General features: G+C 38.4%; 1 protein-coding gene across 10 annotated transcripts in view; it reads right to left on the bottom strand.

The window, feature by feature from the left end:
- Positions 1 to 25,210, bottom strand: part of LOC105831069 (cubilin) — a 644,426-nt gene that overhangs the window by 156,447 nt on the left and 462,769 nt on the right. For 2 of the 10 annotated variants that reach the window (XR_004964459.1, XR_004964460.1), the window contains exon 16: positions 24,284 to 24,429. The exons of 6 other annotated variants lie outside the window; for them this stretch is intronic. Coding sequence is in view for 2 of the 4 variants with exons in the window: in XM_036291398.1 (XP_036147291.1) it covers positions 24,338 to 24,429 (92 nt within the window). In the remaining 2 variants the exon portion in view is untranslated. Of the gene's footprint in view, positions 1 to 24,206; positions 24,430 to 24,511; positions 24,552 to 25,210 lie in introns of those variants that run through there. 2 more of the 10 variants (XM_036291400.1, XM_036291398.1) reach the window with 2 other exon arrangements.

Here is a 25,210-nt window from a genome sequence, read left to right on the forward strand (position 1 = left end):
ACCGCACACCGCGGACATCCCACCGTACCAAACAGCTGATCGAATGGCTGTCACGCGCACGATTACTGATCACCAGAGATCCCACTGTATGTAACACCGAACTCTGTATATAATTCCCCCCGCTGTAAATATCCGCGAACCTTTCTGTATTATAAAATAAGCAATAAAGTGTATCGTCCAGTTATCCATTGCATTTCTGCTATCTCTGAGCCCTTTTTCGTCCTGACCTTTTTCCGACGAGCTAAAGCCTCCGCGCGAAAAACGGTCGTTACAGGCTCATATCTCGGGAACCATCCATCGTACAGTAACAAAAATGAGTAAGGCCTGATTGCGCACATAAGCGATTGGACACAGTAGTATTTCCCGATTAGGCAGTCCCGTTTAGACACGGACTCGATTGGACACAGACCCGATTGGACACGGACTCGATTGGACACAGTCCCGATTGCACACCGTCCCGATCGGACACAGTCCCAATTGGACACGGACTCGATTGAACACTGACCCAATTGCACACGGACTTGATTGTGCACCGACCCGTTTGCACATGGACCCGATTGCGCACCGACTCGTTTGCACACGGACTTGATTGCAAGTTAACACATGAATTTCAAGTTAACACATTACTATATAAAATCCATTTTGATTTTTTTTATTTCGTCATTCTAGCGTCGAGACACCTTAAATATTGATAAGGCAATTTTATTTTAAATTAATCATTTTTTCTCTAATAAAATACCAAAATATATAACTTTTTTAGATATAAGAAATATTTTTAGTAAAAAAATTGTAGTCTCGCGATTCGGCAATCCGCATATAATTACTGTGAGCATCAGCGTTATCTGATGTGCACTGCGAGGAGGTTGGTTGATCGGATTTTGGATATTATGTAGCATTGAAAATTCAGTGTGTGTAAAATATATTCAAGGAAACTTACGTTACGTAATTTTGTTAGTAAATTTGAATGTACAGTAAATTTATACATTACTTAGTCTGTGAATGAAACGTAGGATGTTACAATGATCGCGGATATATGGCAGTACAGTAAACTCTTGATAGACTTGATAAACTTCGATTAGATGCCTTTTGGTAAGTGTTAGGTGTCAAAAAATACTTGGGAAAGTGACAAACCCCAGAATCCTAATCTCCATTACACATACACACGCGCGCGCGCGCGCGCAAACAGAGAGAGCGAGAGATATTGAATTTATTAATGCCCTAGATAACTATGGGGCAAAAAAGAAATAAGAAATGAATACAGTAAGCGTAAAACTAAGATAATAGCAGTAACATAAGTCAAGATAGAAGCTATCATGCACAAAGTGATACTGCGGGAGTAATTTAACGTAATTCAAGCTTAAGATAAATGATGAAAACACAAAAGAGTATAGTACAAGTTGTAGTCTTAAAAATAATATTGCAGGGGTAACATATCACAGTGCGCTAAGAATGAATAATAACACTAGAGTGAACTTAAGGTAATAGTGAAAACAAAAGAAAAGTAACAATAAAGCAGAGATAAAAGTAATAATAAAAATAATAATAAAAATATAAAACTAAATAGCGGTTAGTGAGCAAACAAAAGCAAAAAATCAGTCATAAAGACTCGCAGTTGTAGACACCAGCGCATTCACGTGAGTACAAATAGTCGAATGAACTTTTTAAAAAAACGGAGAGAAGACTCAAAGGTGATAGCAAGCGGAAGGTAGTGCTAGAAGTAAATGCCAGAAAGATGGAAAGAGTTACGAAAAGAAGTAGTATGGTGAATAGGAATGTGAAAGCAAAAGGAAGACGGAAGTCGAGACGAAACACGGATAGTGAGATCAATGCTGACAAACAGTTTGTTGAGATAAAATACGACATCACCACCACGAACTTGAAACATGTAAGGGCCAAGGAAATAGAGTCTACGATTTTTATCTGACAACCACCGTAACTGATGGCTATACGGAGTGATCGCGATCACGTCTAGCCAAGAGTCGGAGGACACAGTATGGAAAGTCGCATCCGAGTCTATAATGTGTAGGGATAATGAAAGAACAAGTTGCGTAAGTAACACAGGTTTACAAGATTTTTATCAGAAAAGAAGTAAAAGGTTAACCCTAAAAAAGGAATTCGGTGCGCTGAATTCAAATCTGAACTCAGAATGGCGCCATCACGGCAGGATTTTGAGATATTCTAACCTAAAAGTGCAAAAATCGCTGTTTTAGGGCATTATTGGAGTTCACTCCTAGTTGCAAAGAATTTTACCAACAAAAACTAAATAATATACTGTAAAGTACAACATATTGTGTACAGTAAAGTCTTGCCCTTGAATTTCCATTTTAAAACATCCAAATAAGTTTTTTTTCACCGACATACAGCAGATTTAAATTTGTACTGCATACAGAAAATCAAATAAAGCGATAATGTGGATTTATTTGAAATACCTGAAATCTTTTGGTTTTGAGCAATTTTGGGAAAAAGAGTGTAGTTCAAAAGGTCCCGAGGGTCGCTGCTCACAAATCTGGCACTCAGATTTCCGCAATTAAACATGGCGGACGATGATCCAGTAAATTTAAAATTAGAAAATAAAAAAAAATTGGCGCACTCTGCGTAAAATTTCAAATATAAAAAGTGTCTTGCAATTTTTCGCTAGAAGGCGTTGTTTCTGAGTAAAGATTCACAAAATTGCAATTTGTGTGTGCAATTTACTGGATGGTGCATTCCATTAGCGGTTGGCATTCTGAGAAATTTTTTTTCAACAGTTTTTTTCTGGATAGTTGGTGGGTCATTTCATTAGCGGTTGACATTCTGAGAAATTTCTTTCCAACGGTTTTTTTCAGGATAGTTAGTGAGTTATTATATTTGCAGTCAATAATTTTAAGAGGACATTTCAACGATTAGAATTCAGGTAATTAACTATATTTTTCATTCTTTCTGTACGAATTTTAGAAGTTTGAGTGCGTATCTTGATATATTGATCTGATTAACAATAATGTCTAGAAGTTGTGTTAATGATCCTAACGCGTTTTGCTATGATTGAGGCAAGTACGCTATAGCAAAACAAAGACGCAACATCACAGATTTGTTCAAGGCAATTTTAACTATATTAGCTTAAAAGCTCATAAAAAATTTTGTTACGTTGGAAAAAAGATGATGATAACTCACAAACACTGCCGTTTAGTTTACCAATGGTTCGGCGTGAACCAGTGACTCACGAAGACTGCTATTTTTGTCTATGCAATGTGGAAGGATTTAATAGTACAAATAAAAATTATATTTCTTACCCTGAAGTTACTTCGGTCACAAAGCCAAGGTTCTTGCTTTAAAGGACTTGTGTATACAGCAAGCTACGCCTCCAACTGCCTTGCCTATTCGATCGTTGCGTACGATGAAATAGTCTTTAATATTAATCAGATCGTCGGAAATGTTTGAACGTCTGCAATTTTTTAATGCGTATATAATGTTAAACCTTGTCAAAAGCTTTTGAAAAATAAAAAAAGATTGCAATTGTAACCTCTCTTCAATCGGCCGCATGACATTATCTAGCATTCTTAGTAGATAAGTTTGTGTCGAATGACCTTTCATGTTTTGCAAATTGATAAGGATCAAAGAGATCCATACGTTCCAGGTAGTCACATATTTGTGGCAAAAACCACACGTTCCAACACCTTTGACGTGCGAGTAAAATAGAGATCGGTCTGTAATTTTGTGGAGAAACTGGATTCCGAATTTTAGGAATAGGGCAGACGAGCGCTTTCTTCCATTGGTTGAGAATAATTTCACTCATGAGCGAGAAATTGAAAATGTACTCAATGATCATCATTACACAAGGCAGAGCGGTCTTAATTAACTGTAATGATATTCCATTAGCACCCATGGCGTTGGACCTAATCCTCCGGAAAACATCTGCTATGTTTAAAGGGGCGACATAATTCCAGTACAGATTGTTGTTGTCATACTTTCTCTGCACCGGAATAGGGGCATGGAGGTCAAGAAACGTTTTAGAGCCACCAGCTGACCGCACGAAAACATCATTTAGTTTATCGACCGAACTAGAAAATAAGCTAACATTTTTGGCCTTCAACAATCGAGATGATGAAGTTGGTTTTAAGTTTCAAATGGTCTTCTAGGCCATTCAAAAATTTGCAGATAATATGTGCTCTTTGCATCACGAACTAAACTTTGCATCTTATTATGTAATTTTTTGAAATTACGATAGCTCGCTTCATCTTTTCCCCTTCGCCATAAGTATCTTACTATGTTTCTTTTCTTTATAATGTCTTTTAGATTATCAGTAATCTATGGAACAGGCAGATTCTTAGCGAATATTCTTTTAATTAGTGCTTATTGTACTCCTCAAACAGTGTTGAATTTAATATTTCTACTTTTTGATCAATATTGTCAGTCATAAATAGCTGAGATCAATCAAAAGTTTACAAGTCAGACAAAAACTCAGATTCCTGAAACTACCTGAAATTTCTACAAATAATATGTCTACTGCTACGCCTTTGAATGGCAATTTTATATTTAATAAAGATTAAGTCATGCACAGATAAAGACTCGACTGCACGCTGACCGAATTCAACCAATTCGATCATCAATAATACATAAATAAAGCCACGTTTCGGAATGTCGTAAATAATGTGTTGTCTGATGAGGAACAAGATAGAGATTTTAGAGGAGGACACGATGAAGTTTCTTGGTTGCATGCTGTCATAGAAGACAGTGGCTATGTCTACGTTAAAATCGCTTAGCACAACAGAATGATGGTAATTGGTCTGAAGATCAAGAAAAAGATTTTCAAATTCTTGCAAAAACCCAACATTTGGAGGTCTGTAGACTATAGCAAGCATAAGTTTAAATGCTCCATTAAAAGAGATCTCCGCCATAATAAATTCAGACTTACTACAGTATAGCTCCGATCTAGCGATTACAGAAGCCCTGAAATTATTTAATAGGTAAAAAGCAACTCCACCTCCATGCCTACCAATCCTGTCGATCTTGAAGAGAGTGTAACTCTTCAGTTTAATAATCGCATTTGATACCTCAGGACGAAGCCACGTTTCTGATATACCGATGATATGAAAATCTCCACTCCTAAAAAAGTCCTGAAATTCATCGGAATATGCAACTAGAACTGACAATTTACATGACAGATCTCAAGATATTTAGACTTAGCCATAATTGATGAAGGAGTGGTTGTCCTTAATTTTCCTGGCTAAAATAGGGCACCTACTAACAGCAGTGGCAGAATGATTTATATTGTCTGTTTGAGAGTTCCGCGAACAAAGACAATTTGAGCATTTAGGCTGAATAGTTCCTCATCTCATGCCCCTTCAAGCAATGCCCGCATGAAGGACTACTTTTACAGTCAGTCGCAATGTGACCAAAAGCCACGCATCTGAAACACTGCAGAACCCTAATGTGATCCACGAAAGTATACGCAAAGCATTTGAATATGGCCCATCTTGAACAGTGTTGTACGAATCCCAGGGGGAAACTTCAAGGACAGCTGACCAGTCTCTTCTTTGGCTTAAACGGAAATGTATATATTAATTTTATCCCAAAAACTCTCTCGATGCCACCAAAATTCTGTGCAATAAGCTCTTTAACAATTTCTTCCCGCATCATCTCCGCCGACACGCTATGAACAATAAATCGGTTAATTTTGATACTTTCTACTATCTTTAGTCCTGCCTTAGCTACATCAAGATATATCTTAATTTTATTCAAGTTTAGCTTAATAGCTTCATCCTGATGCCGTTATTCGATGCAGAAGTTATCTTGTTGACTTTAAATCCACAGTCATTAGGCCCCAGAGCTCGAAATAGCGCTTATTTATTTTTACGCGAGGATTTGAAATTATCCTGATCTTTGTTTGATGGAATAACAAAAAAATTGGTCAATCTCGGCGCCCCAACCGAAAAACGATCAGATAAGCGAATCTGAGGTTCACCATAATCCATCACAGACTCGTAGCTTATATGCTTTGTCCTTAAGTCAGTGAGATTTGACACCATCAGCTCTACATTTCGACATGCAAATTCCTCCCCAATTACCTCGTGTGCTTTCCAACAAGACACAGTGTAACACAGTGTCCACTAGTGTGAATGAGACACACTGATATGTTCTTTCTCACACTAATGGACACTGTGTTACACTATGTCTTATTGGAAAGCATATCTCGTTGACAGCATGTTTCACATCTTTCTTAATGTTGCCAAGAAAATCCTCAAGTAAATTAACAAGCATCGTGGATACCTCCATGAAAGCCTCTTTGCATGCTCTAAATGCAACCTCAATCTGTCCCCTCCTACCGACTCGTTACCCGTCAGCAGACATTTGACAAGGATATCGCAATACTCGTGAACGGAAGCCCTAAACTCATTTACTCTCTGAATACTCATGCCTTTAACAAAGGAACTTTCAGTCTTACCTTTCACATTTTTCGTACTAAACATTCTTTTTGAGCGTCCACGACTAGCCGCGCCGCACTCGTCATTTCCGCTAGCCTGAGTAGTGTCAGTTAATAAATCGAAGTCCTTCCTATCCATATCGAAGCGATATAAGAATTTCTAGTTAGAAAGCCTTAACAGACATTGTCACAGTAAACACAATGTTTATGTGTTATTAAGACGTAGGCGCAAGAGAGCAAGCGAGTGTCTGACGACGAGCGAACTCCTAAATCAACCGATGACAAAATCCAAAACCCGATGCAAAAAGTGCAGAGAACCAGAGAAAGCAGAAACAAAGTACTCACGAATACAGGTGAAGAGGTCAAGCTAAAGAGCCCTTGACAAAGTGTCTGGAAAAGAAAGGGCAGAAAAACAGCAGAAAACAGTCGAAAATAGCGGAGCGATATATCGACACATATGTACATACATATTCACAAGCGCAAAGAGAAAGAGAGAGAGAGAGAGAGAGAGAGAGAGAGAGAGAGAGAGAGAGAGAGAGAGAGAGAGAGAGAGAGAGAGAGAGAGAGAGAGAGAGAGAGAAAGAGAGAAACGGATAGACAGTAGACACAACACATACACACACATGCACACACACAGGATATGCGTTTAAAAACAGACCTTCAAAGTCATTCAACATCTTCATGCAATACATTCAAATTCGGTCCTTTTCAAAGTCACATGATGTGCAAAATGATCCAGCAATCTTTTCGCGGTGCACATCGAGTAACGTTGATACCGGTAATAATCATTTTTCTGTGTGCGGATTTTCGAATGCAATACTGCAGTTTTTTTAATCAAAAATCCCATATATCCGAAAGTTTTATTCTTTGGTTTTTTGTTAGAGTAAAATTGATAAATTTACAATAAAATTACCTTATCAATTTTTAAAGTGTAGTATATAACGCCAAAATGGCGAAATTAAAAAAATTAAAATGGGTTTTAAAGAGTAATATGTTAACTTGAAAAACCCAAGTCGCGCCATTTGGATTCCACGTTCCACCTGTTTTATGTTCTCTTGTTCACACATGAAATTTTTTGAAATTTTTACAATATGAGAAAATAAAAAAATCAGTAAAAGTCAGTATTTAAACTAAAAATTTATTGTTGAAATTAAATGTTTGCTTATTAATTTGCTCTTTTTGTTACTATACGATGATTGATTGCCGAGATATAAGCCTTTGAATTTGAAAATGACATTTTTTCCAAAAATGTTAAGAACTTGGTCAAAAAAATCATAGAATGTCGTATAAAAGACGAAATTAAAGCTTAAGAATTGAGCTTTCAAAACCAGTTGGTTTTATTTACAAAAGGAATTATCTTCGTGCAGTTAAACAGACACAAAAGAAAAATTTTTAAGTTTTAAAATTTTTCCTTTACTCTAAATTTTTTTTAATTAAAAAAAGTTACAATTGTGACATAACTGTCAAAAAGTGGACATTATGTCCTTTAATTTGTTATTTAGTGTTTTTTTCTTATTACTATTATTCGCAAAGTTGTGGCAGTTTGAATTTTACACTTTACTTCTGGAAAAATTTGGTGTTTTCTAAATTTTGTTCCGGAGTGTAGTTTGTATAATAAGATGTATAATAGCAGTGATGTCGAAAACATGGTTGAAAAGAAATGGAGATAAGATGAAGAATAAGCTTTTGAATAATAATGAAAAATGAAGAAGTTAGTAAAGATATAGATGCATAAAATGGATATTAAAATAGATTTAATACCAGCATATATATCTTCATTTTACATTAATATTCAAAATCTTATTTTTCATCTTATCTCCATTTCTTTCCAACCATGTTTTCGACATCACTGTTACTATACATCTCATTATACAAACTACACTCTGGAACAAAATTTAGGGAACACCAAATGTTTCCAGAAGCAAAGTGTTAAGTATATTGTAACGAGCCGTTATCCGCGATCGAGATAAGCCGGTGAAAACATACGAGGCCGTTACCCTCTACCTCGTGTAGGCACCCCGCTCCTTACTTTCCTGCCCCTCTCGTCATCGTGTGGAGGGTATAAAAGCCCTCCACCGATCGAGAGAAGGCAGATCTTCCCGATCAGCGGACTGAGCTGATCGTTTCCTCCAGGTGAATTGAACCTGGCCTCCCAGAGCACGGAGTGAGTGCGAACCTAACCTGAAATCCCGTTGACACGAAGTGAGTGTCTCCCGAGTCGCGAAGTGAGCGACGCCACACCGACACGATCCTCGTCCCGACCACGAGGTGAGTGGTCCCGCACCACCGCCGGGGACCCCGGAGTGAGGGGATAACCGGCACCGCGAAGATCATCCTCGCGAGATGATCACCGGCCGCGCGAACAGCTGATATCGACGAACAGCTGACTCCGCCGAAGCACGCGCTCCGCCGTCTACCGCATCGCGAGTACCGCGCAGTCGCGCACCGCCGTAGCCAATCACGGTGCCGAGCCGATCGACGCGGCCAATCCCAGCGACGCCCCGTACGGCGCCGACGCGACCGAAGCAAAGGGCCAATCCCGGCACCGCTAACGCCGACGCAGGCACCGTCACGCGCCGCACGACAGAAGCTGTACCGCCACGAACGCCGCGATCTACGAGACCGACCGCCATCGCCAATCAAACACCGACTGTCATCACGACCAATCAGAGCGCCGTACGCGCCCGCGCCTCGCGACATTCGCTCCCCGCGAACCGGGGCACTACCTGTACATATTAGAATAGGGCAATGTATATAGTAGCGTAGGATATTATCAATTATAATAAATCGTAATTAAACGAACGTCACACTCGTTTCTTTATTCACTGAGTCCACCGCCCGAACCCTGAATCCCGCGGCTATCCGCGTTAATAATTCGCAAGCACGATTCACGGTTACAATATTAATCATATATATATATATATATATATATATATATATATATATATATATATATATATATTGTGACGTGACAGCCGCAGGCTGCCGTCCGTCACAAGGGCCTCATTGGCCCTTACGCGTTAACATCACGCGGGTCCTGCATCCTTCCGCTCGGGAGCGGATGCAAAAGCGTGTTGTCTCGTGTTTTTGTGTGTGTGTCCCGTGTGTTGTCTGCTATTAATCGTTAAGATTTTTGCGAGCGCTGCATCGCGAGTGCGGCGGAAATCGGTGGCCACGGCGATCAATCTTGTAATTTTTTGGCGTTTCGTCTCGATGGAGAACATTCCCGGAGGTCATCAAGTGAGCGGGCACCGAGGGAATAACGGAGACCCTTTTCGAGTGGGGGTCCACAGGTAATACTGCTCTTGCCTTGCCTACAATTTTCATCACGTAAGAATTCCGATACTGCCGCCAAATCACGCTTTCAGGATCCACCGAAGGCGCGCGAGGCCGATGTTCCGACGGGGCGCCTACGAATCCGATCCTGCGCTAGTCCCGGCGGAGATCACGACAATTTGACATCAGTGAACGCCCTCGTCGAGGAGGAAATACCGCCCCGGTGGCGAAGAAAGCGTCCGGCCAGGAGGAAGGAATCTGCCAGAGGAAAGCGCCAGAAATTCCCGCACACGGGGCCCAACAGTATCGACTACCGCGCCTGGATCGATCAGCCAGCGACGGCGTGCACGCCGCGCGTTGCGCGAAAATCGATTTTTGGAAAATCGATCAATAAGGGCCCGGAGTATCGGAGGCAAGGCGGGGCGCGTCGCCAAGCGGCCCCCGCGGGATCTAGGATTCCTCACTCGAGTTGTGGACGTTGTATTGTCTTGTGTGTGCGATCCAGATCCCGAGCTGAGATATCATGTAAGAGGACGCAGGAGCCGGAAACCTCCCGATCCGGACGAGGCCGAGACGAAGGCCAAGCCGGCTTGGTGAGACGAGCGTCGTAAATTGTAAAGCCACCGATTTCGCGATTGGGCGACTCACGAAAGAGTTACGGATTTATTACGATCTTGTGGTCATTAGATTAGAGTCGCGAATTTATTAATGTATCGTTGCTTCGCCCGATCGCGCCCGCGTGAGTTCGTTCCGTGCTGTTCGTGGCGTGTTCTAATTACGTTGCGTGTGCGTCCCGATCCGCAGCCAAGTCAATTGTGATTTCGTCCTATAGTTGTGTCGCGAGTTATTAACCGCGCTGTGAATTGTCACGCATTTATGATTTATTGTTCGAAGAATTTGGTTTAATCTATTGCATCGATATCGCGAATTGTTGTTAATTGCGCTTTCGTCTGATTTCATATTCTTGTCTTGTATTACTTCGTTGGCGAGCTCAGAATAATTATCGCGCATATTATTCGCGGGATCTTGTAATGTGCGGAGGAGCACGAACCCGTCGCGTGTCGCGTGGGCTCGGAGCTACGGTTCATCCCGATCGCCCTTGGCGACACTGTTATTCCATCGGGAGTTTGGCGTCCACCAACGGCGCCGGATAAAAAGCGTAGACCCGTCGGAGAATTCCCGCGTACGTCAAATCATCCGTTCATTGATTATCCCGTATTCGCGACATGTAATGTCAAGCGATCGTCAGCTTGTAACGCGCGCAGGTCACCATTGCCGCCCCATAAAGCCGTCTAATCCTGTATTACTTACTGTCAAATATATTTGTTAATTTTATTGTTAAATTTATGTTGCTTCAATAGTTTTCTCGCCTTCCCGATTCCATCCACCCGCGCCGAATCTCCCCCTCTGCCATTTTAGGGCTAAGCAGCTGGATATCGGAGCCGCTAACGCCCCGGTCGCCTAACGAGCGCCTGCCTTTTCCGCGATCTTATTAACGTAACGACAATTTGTGATTTGGTGTAAACAGAGTGATACGCTTAACGTGTCCTGGCGCCCAACCGAATACTTATGTAGAAAACTTTGCTAAAAATGGTCGCCCTGACATCCGGGCGGCTAAGGGCCGCGACCAGGGACGAAGGCGAAGTTGGCCGTCGCTCACGAGCACGGTTATAATATATATATATATATATATATATATATATATATATATATATATATATACATATGTTTATGATTAAAGAAGAATTAAAAAGAGAGTAAAGTGTGTGCGTGTGTGTGTGGCGCGCGCCCGCGCGCGCTACTCCTATATGTTCAAGCTTATCAAATTATCATATCAAGTTATAAAATTAATTTAAGAAAAAGAGAGCAAAGGAAAAAATACAAGATGTTTACAAGAATATCTAAAAAAAATCTAAAAATAGAATATGAAGTGATAAACAAATAAAAACAGAAAAACATTTTTACAAAAATACAGAAAAAGAAAGAACGTGAAGATGATAAGAAGAATAAAGTATGAAAAATGGAAAGTATCAAAAAAGCAACAGAAATTAATGTGAGATAAAGAACAATAACAAAATCAAAGTATAATTGATAGTATAAAATAATAAAAGAGGTAAAGATCATTTGAATAAAAAAGAGAAAGTAAGTGGGGGAAGAAAGAAGAGTAAATAATAAAATACCAGAGTAGATAATAAAATAAAGGAGGATTAATAATAAGAGAAAAAGGAAGAAAGAAAATACAGAATAGTGAAAAAGATATAGAATTGTAGAAATAGATATGTAGAAAAGGAAACTGTATTCGGCAGGGAACAATAAAATGCGTATGCATACTATAATTTATAATAGTTATCTAACATTTCAGCAGTTTACATAACAAAGAGGGAGGAATCAATAAGGTCCAATTCTGGCCCACTTTAAATTTTTTAGATGAAATAAACATGTATTCAAGATTAAATAATCTCAAAATCGTATAATAGATTTATTATGATAATTTTACATTTACGTTTCCTGAGATACTCATTTTGACATTTTTACCTATTTTTTAATAAAATACAAGATGGATTATCTGTAATAAGTTAATTAATACTTCTTTCCAGCATTATGTTATAGAGTTAAGTGAATATATATATACGCAGATTGATTATTTTGAAGACAAATTTATTTTATATACACAACGATTTCAGGACTGTCGCCAAAGTAATAATATATACAAAACGATTACTTTAGGAACCTATCTAACACGGTAATCATGTGAAATGTTAATTTTCCATTTATTAAACTTTTGCGAACAGATTAGAAAAGAGTATTAGGATATACAGAGGGACTTATTGTAATTTGTTCATTAAAATACCTCAAGATCTTAAAGACAAATATATATTAGACAGATTTGGATTTTAACGAGTGATATTATATAATAGAGACAAACAAAATGTTTGACAAAAATGTTTTAAAAAATAAAAAATCAATTTGAATTAAGAATTAAATATTATTTTATTGTAATTATTTTGTGTAAGCAGATTTTTTATAACATAACGTCAAAAGATTTTACAAAATATAAAAAATTATGAAAGCAAAATGATAAAAAATATTAGCATTTTAAGATATTACTAAAGACAGTCTTAAAATAAGAACACACTATAAATACCACGGAACTTTTTGCATTTATGGTGATTTCTCAAAATTATTCCCGTAGGAAAAAATTATGCAAAAATTATTGCACAAAAAATTGCATATTTTTGTGCATAAATTTCTGCAGTTTTTACAGATTTTTGTACAAAGTTTTCGCCTTTAGAATTTTTCTGCAGAATATTTTTCAGAATTTTATGTAATGTTTTATGAAGTTTCTTGCCTTCAGAAAAAGTTACATAAAATTCTACAAAATTAATAATAATAATATAAGCGGAAAAATTTTCCAGCACGAAAAAGGTTTGTTGTGAGCGTTTGCTCGTTTCGGGAGTTCTTCCCGTAAGTAGTCGGGAAGAACTCCCGAATCAGTTCGTCCTGCCTTAGGGGTTAGGATCCGAAGGGTGAAGGCTCGTTGGTTGAATGAAAGAAAACACTTCTTACTTGGTTTTCGTTGTCTTTATTTCTTTGCTTCGGTGATTACAGTCAGCTGTAGCGGTGTTAAGTATCACTCGCGATAAGGTTTGTAGTAGGCGACGTAGCTAGGACGTTGTTATGTTACTCTCCGCTCGGTCACGGCGTGGTCGCGCTTATATACAATAGTTTTTGGCGCAATTTTGGGGGCCAGTAACCGGGCGTCGGTAGCTTCCGTGAGGCTAAGCGTTTGACATCGGAACGCGGTAGCCTCGCGGTTTACTTGTGCCGCGTAAAGTTTTTATGTAGGTCGATGCGGAACTGCATTCGGGCTGTTCCGCATCGAATTTTGTGAGATCACGGAAGTTAGCAAGAACTTTCGCAACGTCTTTCGTCACTGAGCTACGTTGTAGTTCGGGCTACAACAGATTAATCGTCTTGGCGTAATACTTATCGTGCTATCTTTAATTAAGGTCCGTTTTCATAGAGTTCAAATCAGGTTAGAGTCGGGCCAATTAGCCAATAGTTATGCTGGTTACAACGGAAGTAACCTAATTTTTATTGTGACCAGCCATTGGCTAATTGGCCCGACTCAGACCCGATTTAAACCCACGGTGAAAACTTACTCACTGTTACTCACTTTCCACATTTTTACTTCTTTAGAAATATAGAATTGACTTCCTGATTTGGCTTTACGTTTTTTTTTTTTTCGTGCTGGATTGCTATATGAAAATACTTTCTACTAATTGGTGTATTTTTATTCATCTTTAGAAATGCACTAATCAGGACAGTGTATTTCCATCCAGCAAGAAATCAAGTCGTGTGCCGCTAATTTTTATTATAACAGTTATTAATTTAACAATGTAAAATCTTTGGTACATGATACGATTTTTCATGCTAGATCGCATACGAGGTGTCTTATTATAGGAGCTTTCCAGCAAGTGACACAAATTGACACAGCAGTATTTCTGTTTTTGTTTGATATTCAGTGAGAAACAATGACAAAATTACTGCTGTGTCAATTTGTGTCTCTGGGGCTGCGGTCCACTTGACGATACAAATACTTTGAAGCGTTTGACCAATTGAAACAAAAATTTTTACGAATTGACCAATCAAAGAATGCTCCAAAACGTTTGTAGCGTCAAGTGGATCGTAGTCATGATTTTTCCATGCTAGTAAGAATGCGTTTGGAAAGTGCGCACTACGTATCCCCATTGGCTCACGATTGGTAAAATAAGCATACGAACCAATCGAGACATGTAATAAGATACCTCGTATGCAATCTAGCATGAAAAATCGCATTATGTGCCAAAGATTTTACATTCTTAAATTAATAACTGTTATGACAAAAATTAGCGGCACACGACTTGTTTTCTTGCTGAATGAAAATATTCTGTTCTGATTGTTGCATTTTTAAAAATAAATGCAAATGCACCAATCAGTAGAGATTTTATTTTTTCATCCAGCAAGCAATCCAGCACAAAAAATAAAAAAAAGTAAAACAAAATCAGAAGTTATTCTACATAATAAAGACAATGAGAAAACTATGTGATTGAGGGAAATAATAAATAAAGTTTTTGAAATTAATAAAGACGCGATGTTATTTAAAATGCTCTCAAATCTACGATTCTAACGATGTACTAAGTGAAGGATATAAATTAACAAATGTAGCGATTATTTTGAAAACTTTATATAATATATATTAATTACTTAAAGAATTTTAAATGTATATTAACTATTTCAAGATATGTTCATATATTCAAGATATTTTAAATATATAAACTTATTTTTTATGTTTTATAGTTTATGTTTTTACAATATATGAAAAATGACATTTAACAAATTGTTTCATAATGTTAAAATCTTGCTACTATATTTTTTCCCTTCCCTTGAATTTACATAAAATATGTAACTGTGAACTTATACATTCACTTTTGACAGCATCTGTGTCTTTAAGTACACACATACCGTCTCTGATGTTCTTCTTAAATTCTTAATCATATTTAGAATAAGATTATATTAATTTTTATTTTATAATACCCCAAAGTAATCGATATACATCTAAAGTCCTTAAAATAATCAATGTGTGTACACTATATATTTATGTTTGCTTATATCTATTATTTGGTACTGTATATTGAGTACACAATAAATACACAAATTTATAATAAATCATTATGCATCGAATACAAGTGTAATATTAATTAAGAAAAAAATGTCTCCAAAATAACCGACCTGTGTGTATATATAAATATATACATATATATATATACACTCAGTCGAAAAAAAAGCGGTACACCTAAAATTTGTCAAAAAATCACTAAACTTCCAATGACGATAACTACGCGAGTAATAAAGATAAAAAGGTTTCTAAAAAAAGAAATTAAAGCTTCAAATGTCTACTTTCAGAATTGATTTAGTAAAATTTTGCATAATAATTTTTTTCAAAATGGCGTATGACAAAGCGAGAGCATGCGAAATTGTGCATTGAGAAATATTGGTCCGAGTTTGCGACAATCCATGGCGTGAGGCAAGTATCGCAACTTAATGAGATAAAAAGCATGCGATAGTACAGAGTTTTCCCTTCAAAATGCTTTTTTACTCGTCTCGATACGATGATTTTTCGCTGAGATATGCGCATTTAAAGTAAAAAACTGCCTTTTTATTCAAATGCGCATATCTCAGCGAAAAATCATCGTATCGAGACGAGTAAAAAAGCATTTTGAAGGGAAAACTCTGTACTATCGCATGCTTTTTATCCCATTAAGTTGCGATACTTGCCTCACGCCATGGATTGTCGCAAACTTGGACCAATATTTCTCAATTTCGCATGCTTTCGCTTTGTCATACGCCATTTTTAAAAAAATTATTATGCAAAATTTTACTAAATCAATTCTTAAAGTAGACATTTCAAGCTTTAAATTCTTTTTTTAGAAACCTTTCTATCTTCATTACTCGCGTAGTTATCGTCATTGGAAGTTTAGTGTTTTTTTGACAAATTTTAGGTGTACCGCTTTTTTTTCGAGTGAGTGTATATATATATATACAGGGTCATTCAGAACAACTTTAGTTCCGTAAAATGACGTATTCTTGATGCAATTCCAAGACGATTTTTTCTTTACCAAAATGTGATTTCAAGCGTAGTTTTTGAGTTATAAGTCAAAATAGTTAGCGAATTACGCGTCGAGTACAGAAGGCAGGCAGGAGCGGCGCGCCACGAGCGTAACGCGGGCGCAGCTGACGGATGATTACTACCGCGTACGTCGCTAACTATTTTATATTACAACATAAAATTATGCTTTAAATAAAATTTTGATAAAGAAGAGATTATCTTAGAATCATGTTAGGAATATGTGTTCCTTAAAATCACTGTAATGACCAAAAGTTATTCCGCATCGCTGGCCGTCGGACGCTGCAACCAGCTAATTGCTGATTACACGCGATGTGTGTGTATGCCGTGTTTGTGTAAAAAAGAGAGAGAGAGAGAGAGAGAGAGAGAGAGAGAGAGAGAGAGAGAGGAGGGGGGGTGTTCACACACGCGCACGCACGCACGCACGCACGCACGCACGCACGCACGCACGCACGCACGCACGCACGCACGCACGCACGCACGCACGCACGCACGCACGCACGCACGCACGCACGCACGCACGCACACACACACACACACACACACACACACACACACACACACACACACACACACACGGCGATGCAAGGGGGTCTTTCGGCCCCTCTCGCACCCACCCCGTCGGTAGGGATACCCTAAACAGAAGGGTATAGAAATGTACAGTGTACAATTTTACGGTGTACAACTTTGCAGTGTACAACTTTGCGGTGTACAAAATTCCTGTGTCCAAATAAATCTCAACTCCAGATCTCCTTCCTTCCGACCGTTCTCCTCTTTCTTAACCTCCCTGCCATGCTGCCGACTCCAATCTCTCACTCGATATCTCGACTCGTCTCACGTATCGCACTCTCCTCCAATCACCGCTTTCCATCACTCACTACAATATATCGATGTGTTAATCTCCCAACCGCTCTTCATCGCCTGTTTCTGCCGCCATCTGCACAGACCCTTCACGCACGCTCTGACCAATATCTCGCACCCTTGCGCTCACCTCGCTTACTCATCTCACTATTCTTCTCAACTCACAACTAAGAACTTTCCTTCACTTTTTTCTGTAACTCATTCTTCCTCCTTTTTCTTCTTTCCAATGACCCGACCGCATCTCAGTATCCACCTCCTTTTCAACCACCTCCTCTTTCACTTCACCATCCTCGCCTCTCCTAACTCCAAAAAACTCCAGAGCTACAATTCCATCCGACTATTCACTCTGCCATCTTCAAAAATGCTAATCTAAGTTTTGGAAATATTTATCGACTGATGTTTTTAATATTATTTGATTAGATAATTAATATTGATATATTTATACATAAAACGTATTTCAGAAACACATATTTTTTATTGATATAAATAATGTTTTATCAAATTTGCAACTAATATTCTTATCAATTAAATTGGACTCGATTTAAGAATGTAACAATAAATGTTAATCGAGATTTCACAGATTTGTACAGTGCAATACTCGTTCGGTATAGTGCCGTTTAGCGATACGTTAAAGCGCCCGTCCTGCTGTTTGGTTGCGCCGCGCTTGACGGTGAAAGCTTTACGGCTTGTGGTTAGAAAACTTCAAAGGCTTACCATTTAAAACCTATTGACATTTTTGACTCAGTTTTTCATGAGAAATATGTACATGCCAGCTCCTACAGTTGATCTGAAACACCCTGTACAAACGACTCCACAAGCCCCATAACTCCATTATCTCATAGCTAAAAAAGTTTAACTTTACAACACAATGCCGTAAAAAAATATTAATTAACTTATTATAGAAAATCCATCAATTGATGACAATTAATATCTTAAAAATAAATCCACATTTATTATGACCCACTATCGTACTATTTTGAAACCGTTATAATACCAATACCTTAGTACCGCTTGAACTACACAAAATAACGATTTATCTAACAACATTCACCTAACATTTAGTGTCCACTTATAATCACTTTATAATTTTATAGGTTTATAAATACTTGTATCTTGTTAAAAGATAAGGTAAAGTTCCAAAATTAGTATCTTAGAAAACGTAAATTCAAAATTGGCATAATGAAATTATTATTCAATACTAGATTATTTAACCTTAATTACATGCTTGTATCATTTAAAAACTCTTCAAATATGTTCAACAAGTCGCAAGAAATTATTTACAATAGTTTAGAAAAAAAATTTAAAGTGAGCCAAAATTGGGCCTTATTGACAACTTCCTCTTTGCAAATTGTGTAATATTCAGGTTATTATGTAATATTTTTATAATATTTTAATTACATGTTACATAACTGCAATAACCAATGAGTGGAAAGCAGTTAACGTAATATTACGTGTTATACACTCAGCAGCAAGAAAAGCGGTACACTTAAAATTTTCGGAAAATTTTACGAAATTTCAAATGATCATAACTTGATAAATAATAAAGATAAAAATTTTTCACAAAAAGGAAAATAAAGCTTGAAGTGTCCACTTTAAATATATTTTAATAGCAATTATGCGTGGCTATTTTTTTCAAAATGGCGGATGACAAAGTTAGAGGAGAATTGATAAATAAAGATCTGAGTTTGCAGCGGTGCATGGCGTGAATCAGATGTTACAGCCCAATGGAACGGAATGCAAATGAAAATATAGAGCATTAGCTTTAAAACACTTTTTTACAGAGTTCGATGCGATCATTTTTCGCTGAGTAATTAAAATTTGAATTAAAAAACAGCTTTTCTCTTTAAACTTGCAAAACAGCGAAAAATTATTGTATCAAGCATAAAAAAGCATTTTAAATACAATACTCTATACTTTTAGATATTTTTTGTCCCATTGGGCTGTGACACCTACTTTACGCGACGCGTTGTCGCAAGCTCGAATACTTGTTTTGCTCAACTTTGCATGCTCTTTCCTTGTCATCCACTATTTAAAAAAATTTTTGCCTGCAATTGCAATACAAATTTCGAAAAGTATGGTTTCAAAACTGTCAAACCGTTTTCGAAATTTTGTGCTAGCGCAATTAAGTGTCGAGATGTTCAATTTTAAATTTGTAACAACGTCGATTCGTCAAGGCTTAAAGAGCTTGGAGGCGTTGCGATTCGTTTGGTTCTTCCATAACTTCAACAGCCAGATTTATTGTTCTCTACATTAATAATTTGCATCATTTTGGGAATTGGAAATTTATTATTTTCAAAATGTATCAATTTAAAGGCCAGGAAAGTAAAGACAAAATTCGATTCAAGATTTTTATTCTTCGCAATCAATATTACAAAATAAAGATACGATTTACGTTTTAAGATACCGAAATTATTAGCTCAAATTATTGTTGCAATTTTTCTCAATATGATCCGCATAGATTTTGACTGGTCAGAATTGCATCTCTCTCTCTCTCTCTCTCTCTCTCTCTCTCTCTCTCTCTCTCTCTCTCTCTCTCTCTCTCTCTCTCTCTCTCTGTCTCTCTCTATTTCCGTCGACAGCGGTCGGTCTTTTCTTCTATGCGTCGTCTATCGTCCTTCCAAGCTGGACTACCTCTCTCTTTTCCAATCCGACTTCGAGCGTCTTCATCCTTCCTTCTCGGCTGCCATCATTATTGGCGATTTTAATATAGACCTTAATCGAAAATCATACGACTTCGATACCTTCCTCAGATTTCAGCACCGGTAATCACCTCTACATCGTCCCCTCCAACACATACCGTACAGCTACTTATTTCTCTTGCATTGATCACTGCCTGGTCAGTGACCGCGTCAAGTCCTATTCCCAACAGCCCATGCCCTTCCTCTCCTCTCATGATCTCATCGAGATCACTCTTGACCTGTATGTCCATCGCATGCCCCCTCGACTCATCACTGTGCAGGATTACTCCTCTTTCAACCTTGAGTCGTTCCTCAATTCCTTAGCATCGCTCAATTGGACTGCCATCCATCGTTCTTCTTCTCTCGATGAGAGAGTCGCTCTGCTGTCGGCGTACCTTCTCGACACTCGAAATCTCCATGCGCCGATACGCTCCTTCTCGGCCAGGCGGCCACTAGCCCCTTGGTTCGATGCAACCATTGGAGCACTCATGCGCAGGAGAAACGCTTCGCGTAGAACTCTTCTCCATCACCCGTCCCATGCTAACCGCGAAGCGTTTGTTGCCTTGCGAAATGAGGTGAGCCAATAGCCATAGCCTCAGCTAAGAGCGACTATTTCTCGTCGCGTATCTCAGTACACGGTCCTCCCCTGCTCGCTTTTGGGCTGAGCTGCGCTCCCTGGGCCTAACGAAGCGCAAATCAGATAACCTACCACCTGACTTTTCCTCCGACGATCTCAATAACTACTTCACCACTGCGCACTTCTTCGCCGGAACGCCTATTTTTCCTGACTCCTCCAGTTCTCCTCCCCTCTCGGCACTCTCCACACTCTCCGATCCTGGAACTGGCTGTGGATCGTAGGATGGTCATCCTCCTCATCATGTTTGACTTCTCCAAGGCTTTCGACTCCGTGCACCATGACCTCCTGTTACAAAAATTATCCAGGTTCCACCTATCTGATGCCGCCTTACGCTGGTTTGAGTCCTACATCTCAGGCAGATCCCAGCGTGTGCGCGTGACGGACGACCTATCCTCGCAGAGGCCGATCCTTGCTGGCGTTCCTCAGGGCTCTGTCCTTGGCCCGCTCCTCTTCGCCATTTTCATCAACGACATACAGCACTCTATTTCCCACTGCCGCCATCTCCTGTACGCGGACGATTTACAGATATACACCCATTTCTACCCTCGCGACCTTGAAATTGCTCTTGCTCGGCCTGTCTTGCTCTTGGTATTCGTGAAGACATCACGTCACTGGAGCGATAGTCGGCCCGCAACGACCTTGCGCTCAACGCTTATAAAACTAAGGCACTTTTCCTTGGCAGCACTCGCTACGTTAAAACTCTACGTGAGAACGGCCGCTTGAGCATCAACGGTACGCTTATTGACTTCGTTAACCAGGCGACAAACCTCGGCATCCAAATTTCCAGCAATCTCAGCTGGGCCGACCAGGTCAAGGCCATGTCCAGCAAAGTAGCCGGTGCCCTGTGGCGTCTAAAATGGCATGAAAATTGCCTCTTAACAACGCTGCGCACGCGACTGGTCACCTCGCTGATCTTTCCGTTATTTGATTACTGCTCAGCTGTCTTCACTGATCTGACCGGTCAACAGCGGCTCAAGCTGACGCGGTCGATGAATGCGTGCGTGCGATTTATATATAACTTGCGTTGAGACGATCACGTCTCCCATAAATATAACTCTTTTGGATGACTGCCCGCCAATGACCGAAGAGCTCTTCTCACCGGCTGCCTGTTTTTTCCCATACTTCAATCAGGCCGCCCCCCTTACCTTGCGCGAGATTTCCACCCTTGCGTTCCATCGCGACCCACCTCCCGCGCCTCACCGCACGACCTTACACTCCCACTCTGAACGACCACGTACCAGCAGTCCTGTTGTTACGCTTCCTCTCTCTGGAACTCCCTTCCTGTGGCCATCCGCACCTCCAATTCTCTACCCTCTTTTTGGCGTGAATTCTTCCGTCATCTGATGGGGGATCGACTGTCGGCTGCACCCTAGATTTGCGCCCTCTCCCTCCGCCTATAGCACGCGCCTCAACACCGCATTTCGTTATTTCGTTATTCGAAATCTACCATATTGTTAACCTATTCGTTTTTATTGCATTCTATTATATCAGATCATTTAGTTTTACCATAATCCCCTTTTCTTTGTCTTCCCTTAGCTACTCACCGTTATCTTTTTTATTTTTTATATTTTATTTTATTCTTAAGTTATCTTTATTTGTATTCTTATTTGTATTTTTCCTTTTTTTTCTTCTCATCATATTTAGTTTTAAGTATCTGTAAATCTCTCGAACTATTCACTTCTTGCACTAAGATAATGTACTCCTATACCGCTATTTTAAAACTTGTACGCTAATCCAATCGTTCTTAGAGGGCCTGCCCTAAAACGAAAATAAAAGCTTTGTCTGTCTGTCTGTCTGTCTCTGTGTGTGTGTGTGCGCGCGCGCGCGCGCGTGTGTGTGTGCGTTTGTGTAGGTGCGTGTGTGTGCGCGTGCATGTTGTATGTACTTATCAGTAGTGTGTATGACCTCCTCGTGCGCGGATTACCTCTTTTATCCGATCTGGCATACTTCTTATCAATCTTTTAATTTCATCCTGCGCAATTGTATTTCATTCATTTTCAAGAACTCCTCGAAGTTCTTGCAGTGACTGAGGAGCAGGTACACAATTTTGTACTTTCCTGCCAAGGTTATCCCATAAGTTTTCTATCGGATTCAAATCTGGACTCATTGGTGGCCAATCGAGTCGATTTTTGCCAACTTCATCAAAAAAATTAAGCACTTTTCTCGCAATGTGCGGTAGCGCATTGTCTTGTATGAACAAGAAGTTCTCTCCGACGAAGAGTGCGTAAGGAACAACATACGGAATAGGTACGTCTTCCACGTATACATCCGCATTAACGTTTTGATCAAAGAAATGCAAATCTGTATGAGCATTCGCTGAAATTCCTGCACAAACCATCACAGAGCCTCCATTGTAACTGCGCCTCTCATTTACAGTGCAAGCCGCAAATCTTTCTCCACCGCGACGATAAACTCGTTCTCGTCCATCTGGAGAATAGAGACAAAACCGAGATTCATCACTAAAGAGTACTTTGCTCCAATCTGCATAAGTCCAGTCTCTATGCTCAACTGCAAAATTGAGTCGAGCTACGCGATGGCGATTAAGCAAAGGTACAGCCGCTGGCCTGCGTGAAAACAGATTTTGTTTGGCTAATCTTCTCCGAATGGTGTCAACGAATACATTAGTGTTGCGGACATCCCTTAAATTGTTTCGAATTTGAAGAGCAGTTTAATGCCTATCTCTTAACGACGTTGAAACAATTAATCGATTATCATTGTTATTGGTACATCGAGGACGTCCCGAAGAATAAAGATCTTGAATCAAATTTTGTCTTTACTTTCTTGGCCTTTAAATTGATACATTTTGAAAATAATAAATTTCCAATTCCCAAAATGATGCAAATTATTAATGTAGAGAACAATAAATCTGGATGTTGAAGTTATGGAAGAACCAAACGAATCGCAACGCCTCCAAGCCCCTTAAGCCTTGACGAATCGACGTTGTTACAAATTCAAAATTGAACATCTCGACACTTAATTGCGCTAGCACAAAATTTCGAAAACGGTTTGACAGTTTTAAAACCATACTTTTCGAAATTTGTATCGCAATTGTAGGCAAAAATTTTTTTAAATAGTGGATGACAAGGAAAGAGCATGCGAAGTTAAGCAAAATAAGTATTCGAGCTTGCGACAACGCGTGGCGTAAAGTAGGTGTCACAGCCCAATGGGACAAAAAATATCTAAAAGTATAGAGTATTGTATTTAAAATGCTTTTTTATGCTTGATACAATAATTTTTCGCTGTTATGCAAGTTTAAAGAGAAAAGCTGTTTTTTAATTCAAATTTTAATTACTCAGCGAAAAATGATCGCATCGAACTCTGTAAAAAAGTGTTTTAAAGCTAATGCTCTATATTTTCATTTGCATTCCGTTCCATTGGGCTGTAACATCTGATTCACGCCATGCACCGCTGCAAACTCAGATCTTTATTTATCAATTCTCCTATAACTTTGTCATCCGCCATTTTGAAAAAAATAGCCACGCATAATTGCTATTAAAATATTCTTAAAGTGGACACTTCAAGCTTTATTTTCCTTTTTGAGAAAAATTTTTATCTTTATTATTTATCAAGTTATGATCATTTGAAATTTCGTAAAATTTTCCGAAATTTTAAGTGTACCGCTTTTTTTGCTGCTGAGTGTATGATTTGTTATATTGCATTTTTGATAATGTGAATTACATATCTGAGTTTATTGGGATATAATATTTATTCCAAAAATCTTTTTAATATGGTATATCATTGTGCAATATTGTGAGTGAACTCACGTGAGAAGGGAAGATCATACATGCCGGATCGTCTGGAAGCTTCATGAAGAGGGCTCAGGTGGCCACGAATAGAAAGCACAGAGAGAGAAGAAGCATGGCAGTAGAGACCCCAGTCAGTGGTGGTGACAATGGGGCTGATGCTGCACCTGCGACACCATACAAACATTCACCCACGCAATTCTACCATTCTCTCACCTTGTACATACATCTACATGTACTACTACTTACCTAAGAAAAATTACAATGTTCTCTTATTAGCCTTGAAATGCTATACATTAATGTTAAATCGTTTACCACTCCAAGTATACCTCGTATTTGAAAGACGTGTGAAAATTGTAATTAAAAAACTATATTGTCATTTATATGTGTGCTATAGAAGTATCAAATAGGCAGATATAATTAAATATATTTAAAAAACTATAAATTGCACAACGTTCCTTTTTATTTAAAATATTTAATATTTCCTGGTAAAATAGCGAATAATAATAAATGATTTGCTGTAGCTTTGCTGTACCTTTTAACATTATTCTATTATCTATGTATATATCTGTGTAATTATGATATATGAATACATTTTTATAATTCTATATTAATTTACATAATTTAATATACATATATATACATATATATCTTAATATTGAAGATATTCTCATCGCTATTTATATTCTTGATATATTTTTTTATTATTATTTGTTTTTTATATTTCATGATTATATTTATTTTATATCAAGCTATTTTTTTTTAATTATCAATTTACTTCTAAATGCAACGAAAGAAACAAGATACAATCGTATTAGAAATAAATAATAAATAACATACGTTGTTTTATTTGATTAATATAGAATATACAACTTGTTATTCATGCTGATTATAAATGAATCTTAGTCTAATTTGCACTTTGTTGTAGATGTATGAAAAATTAACAAT

This window comes from Monomorium pharaonis, chromosome 8, assembly GCF_013373865.1.
Source record: "Monomorium pharaonis isolate MP-MQ-018 chromosome 8, ASM1337386v2, whole genome shotgun sequence".
NCBI classification, from domain to species: Eukaryota; Metazoa; Arthropoda; class Insecta; order Hymenoptera; family Formicidae; genus Monomorium; species Monomorium pharaonis.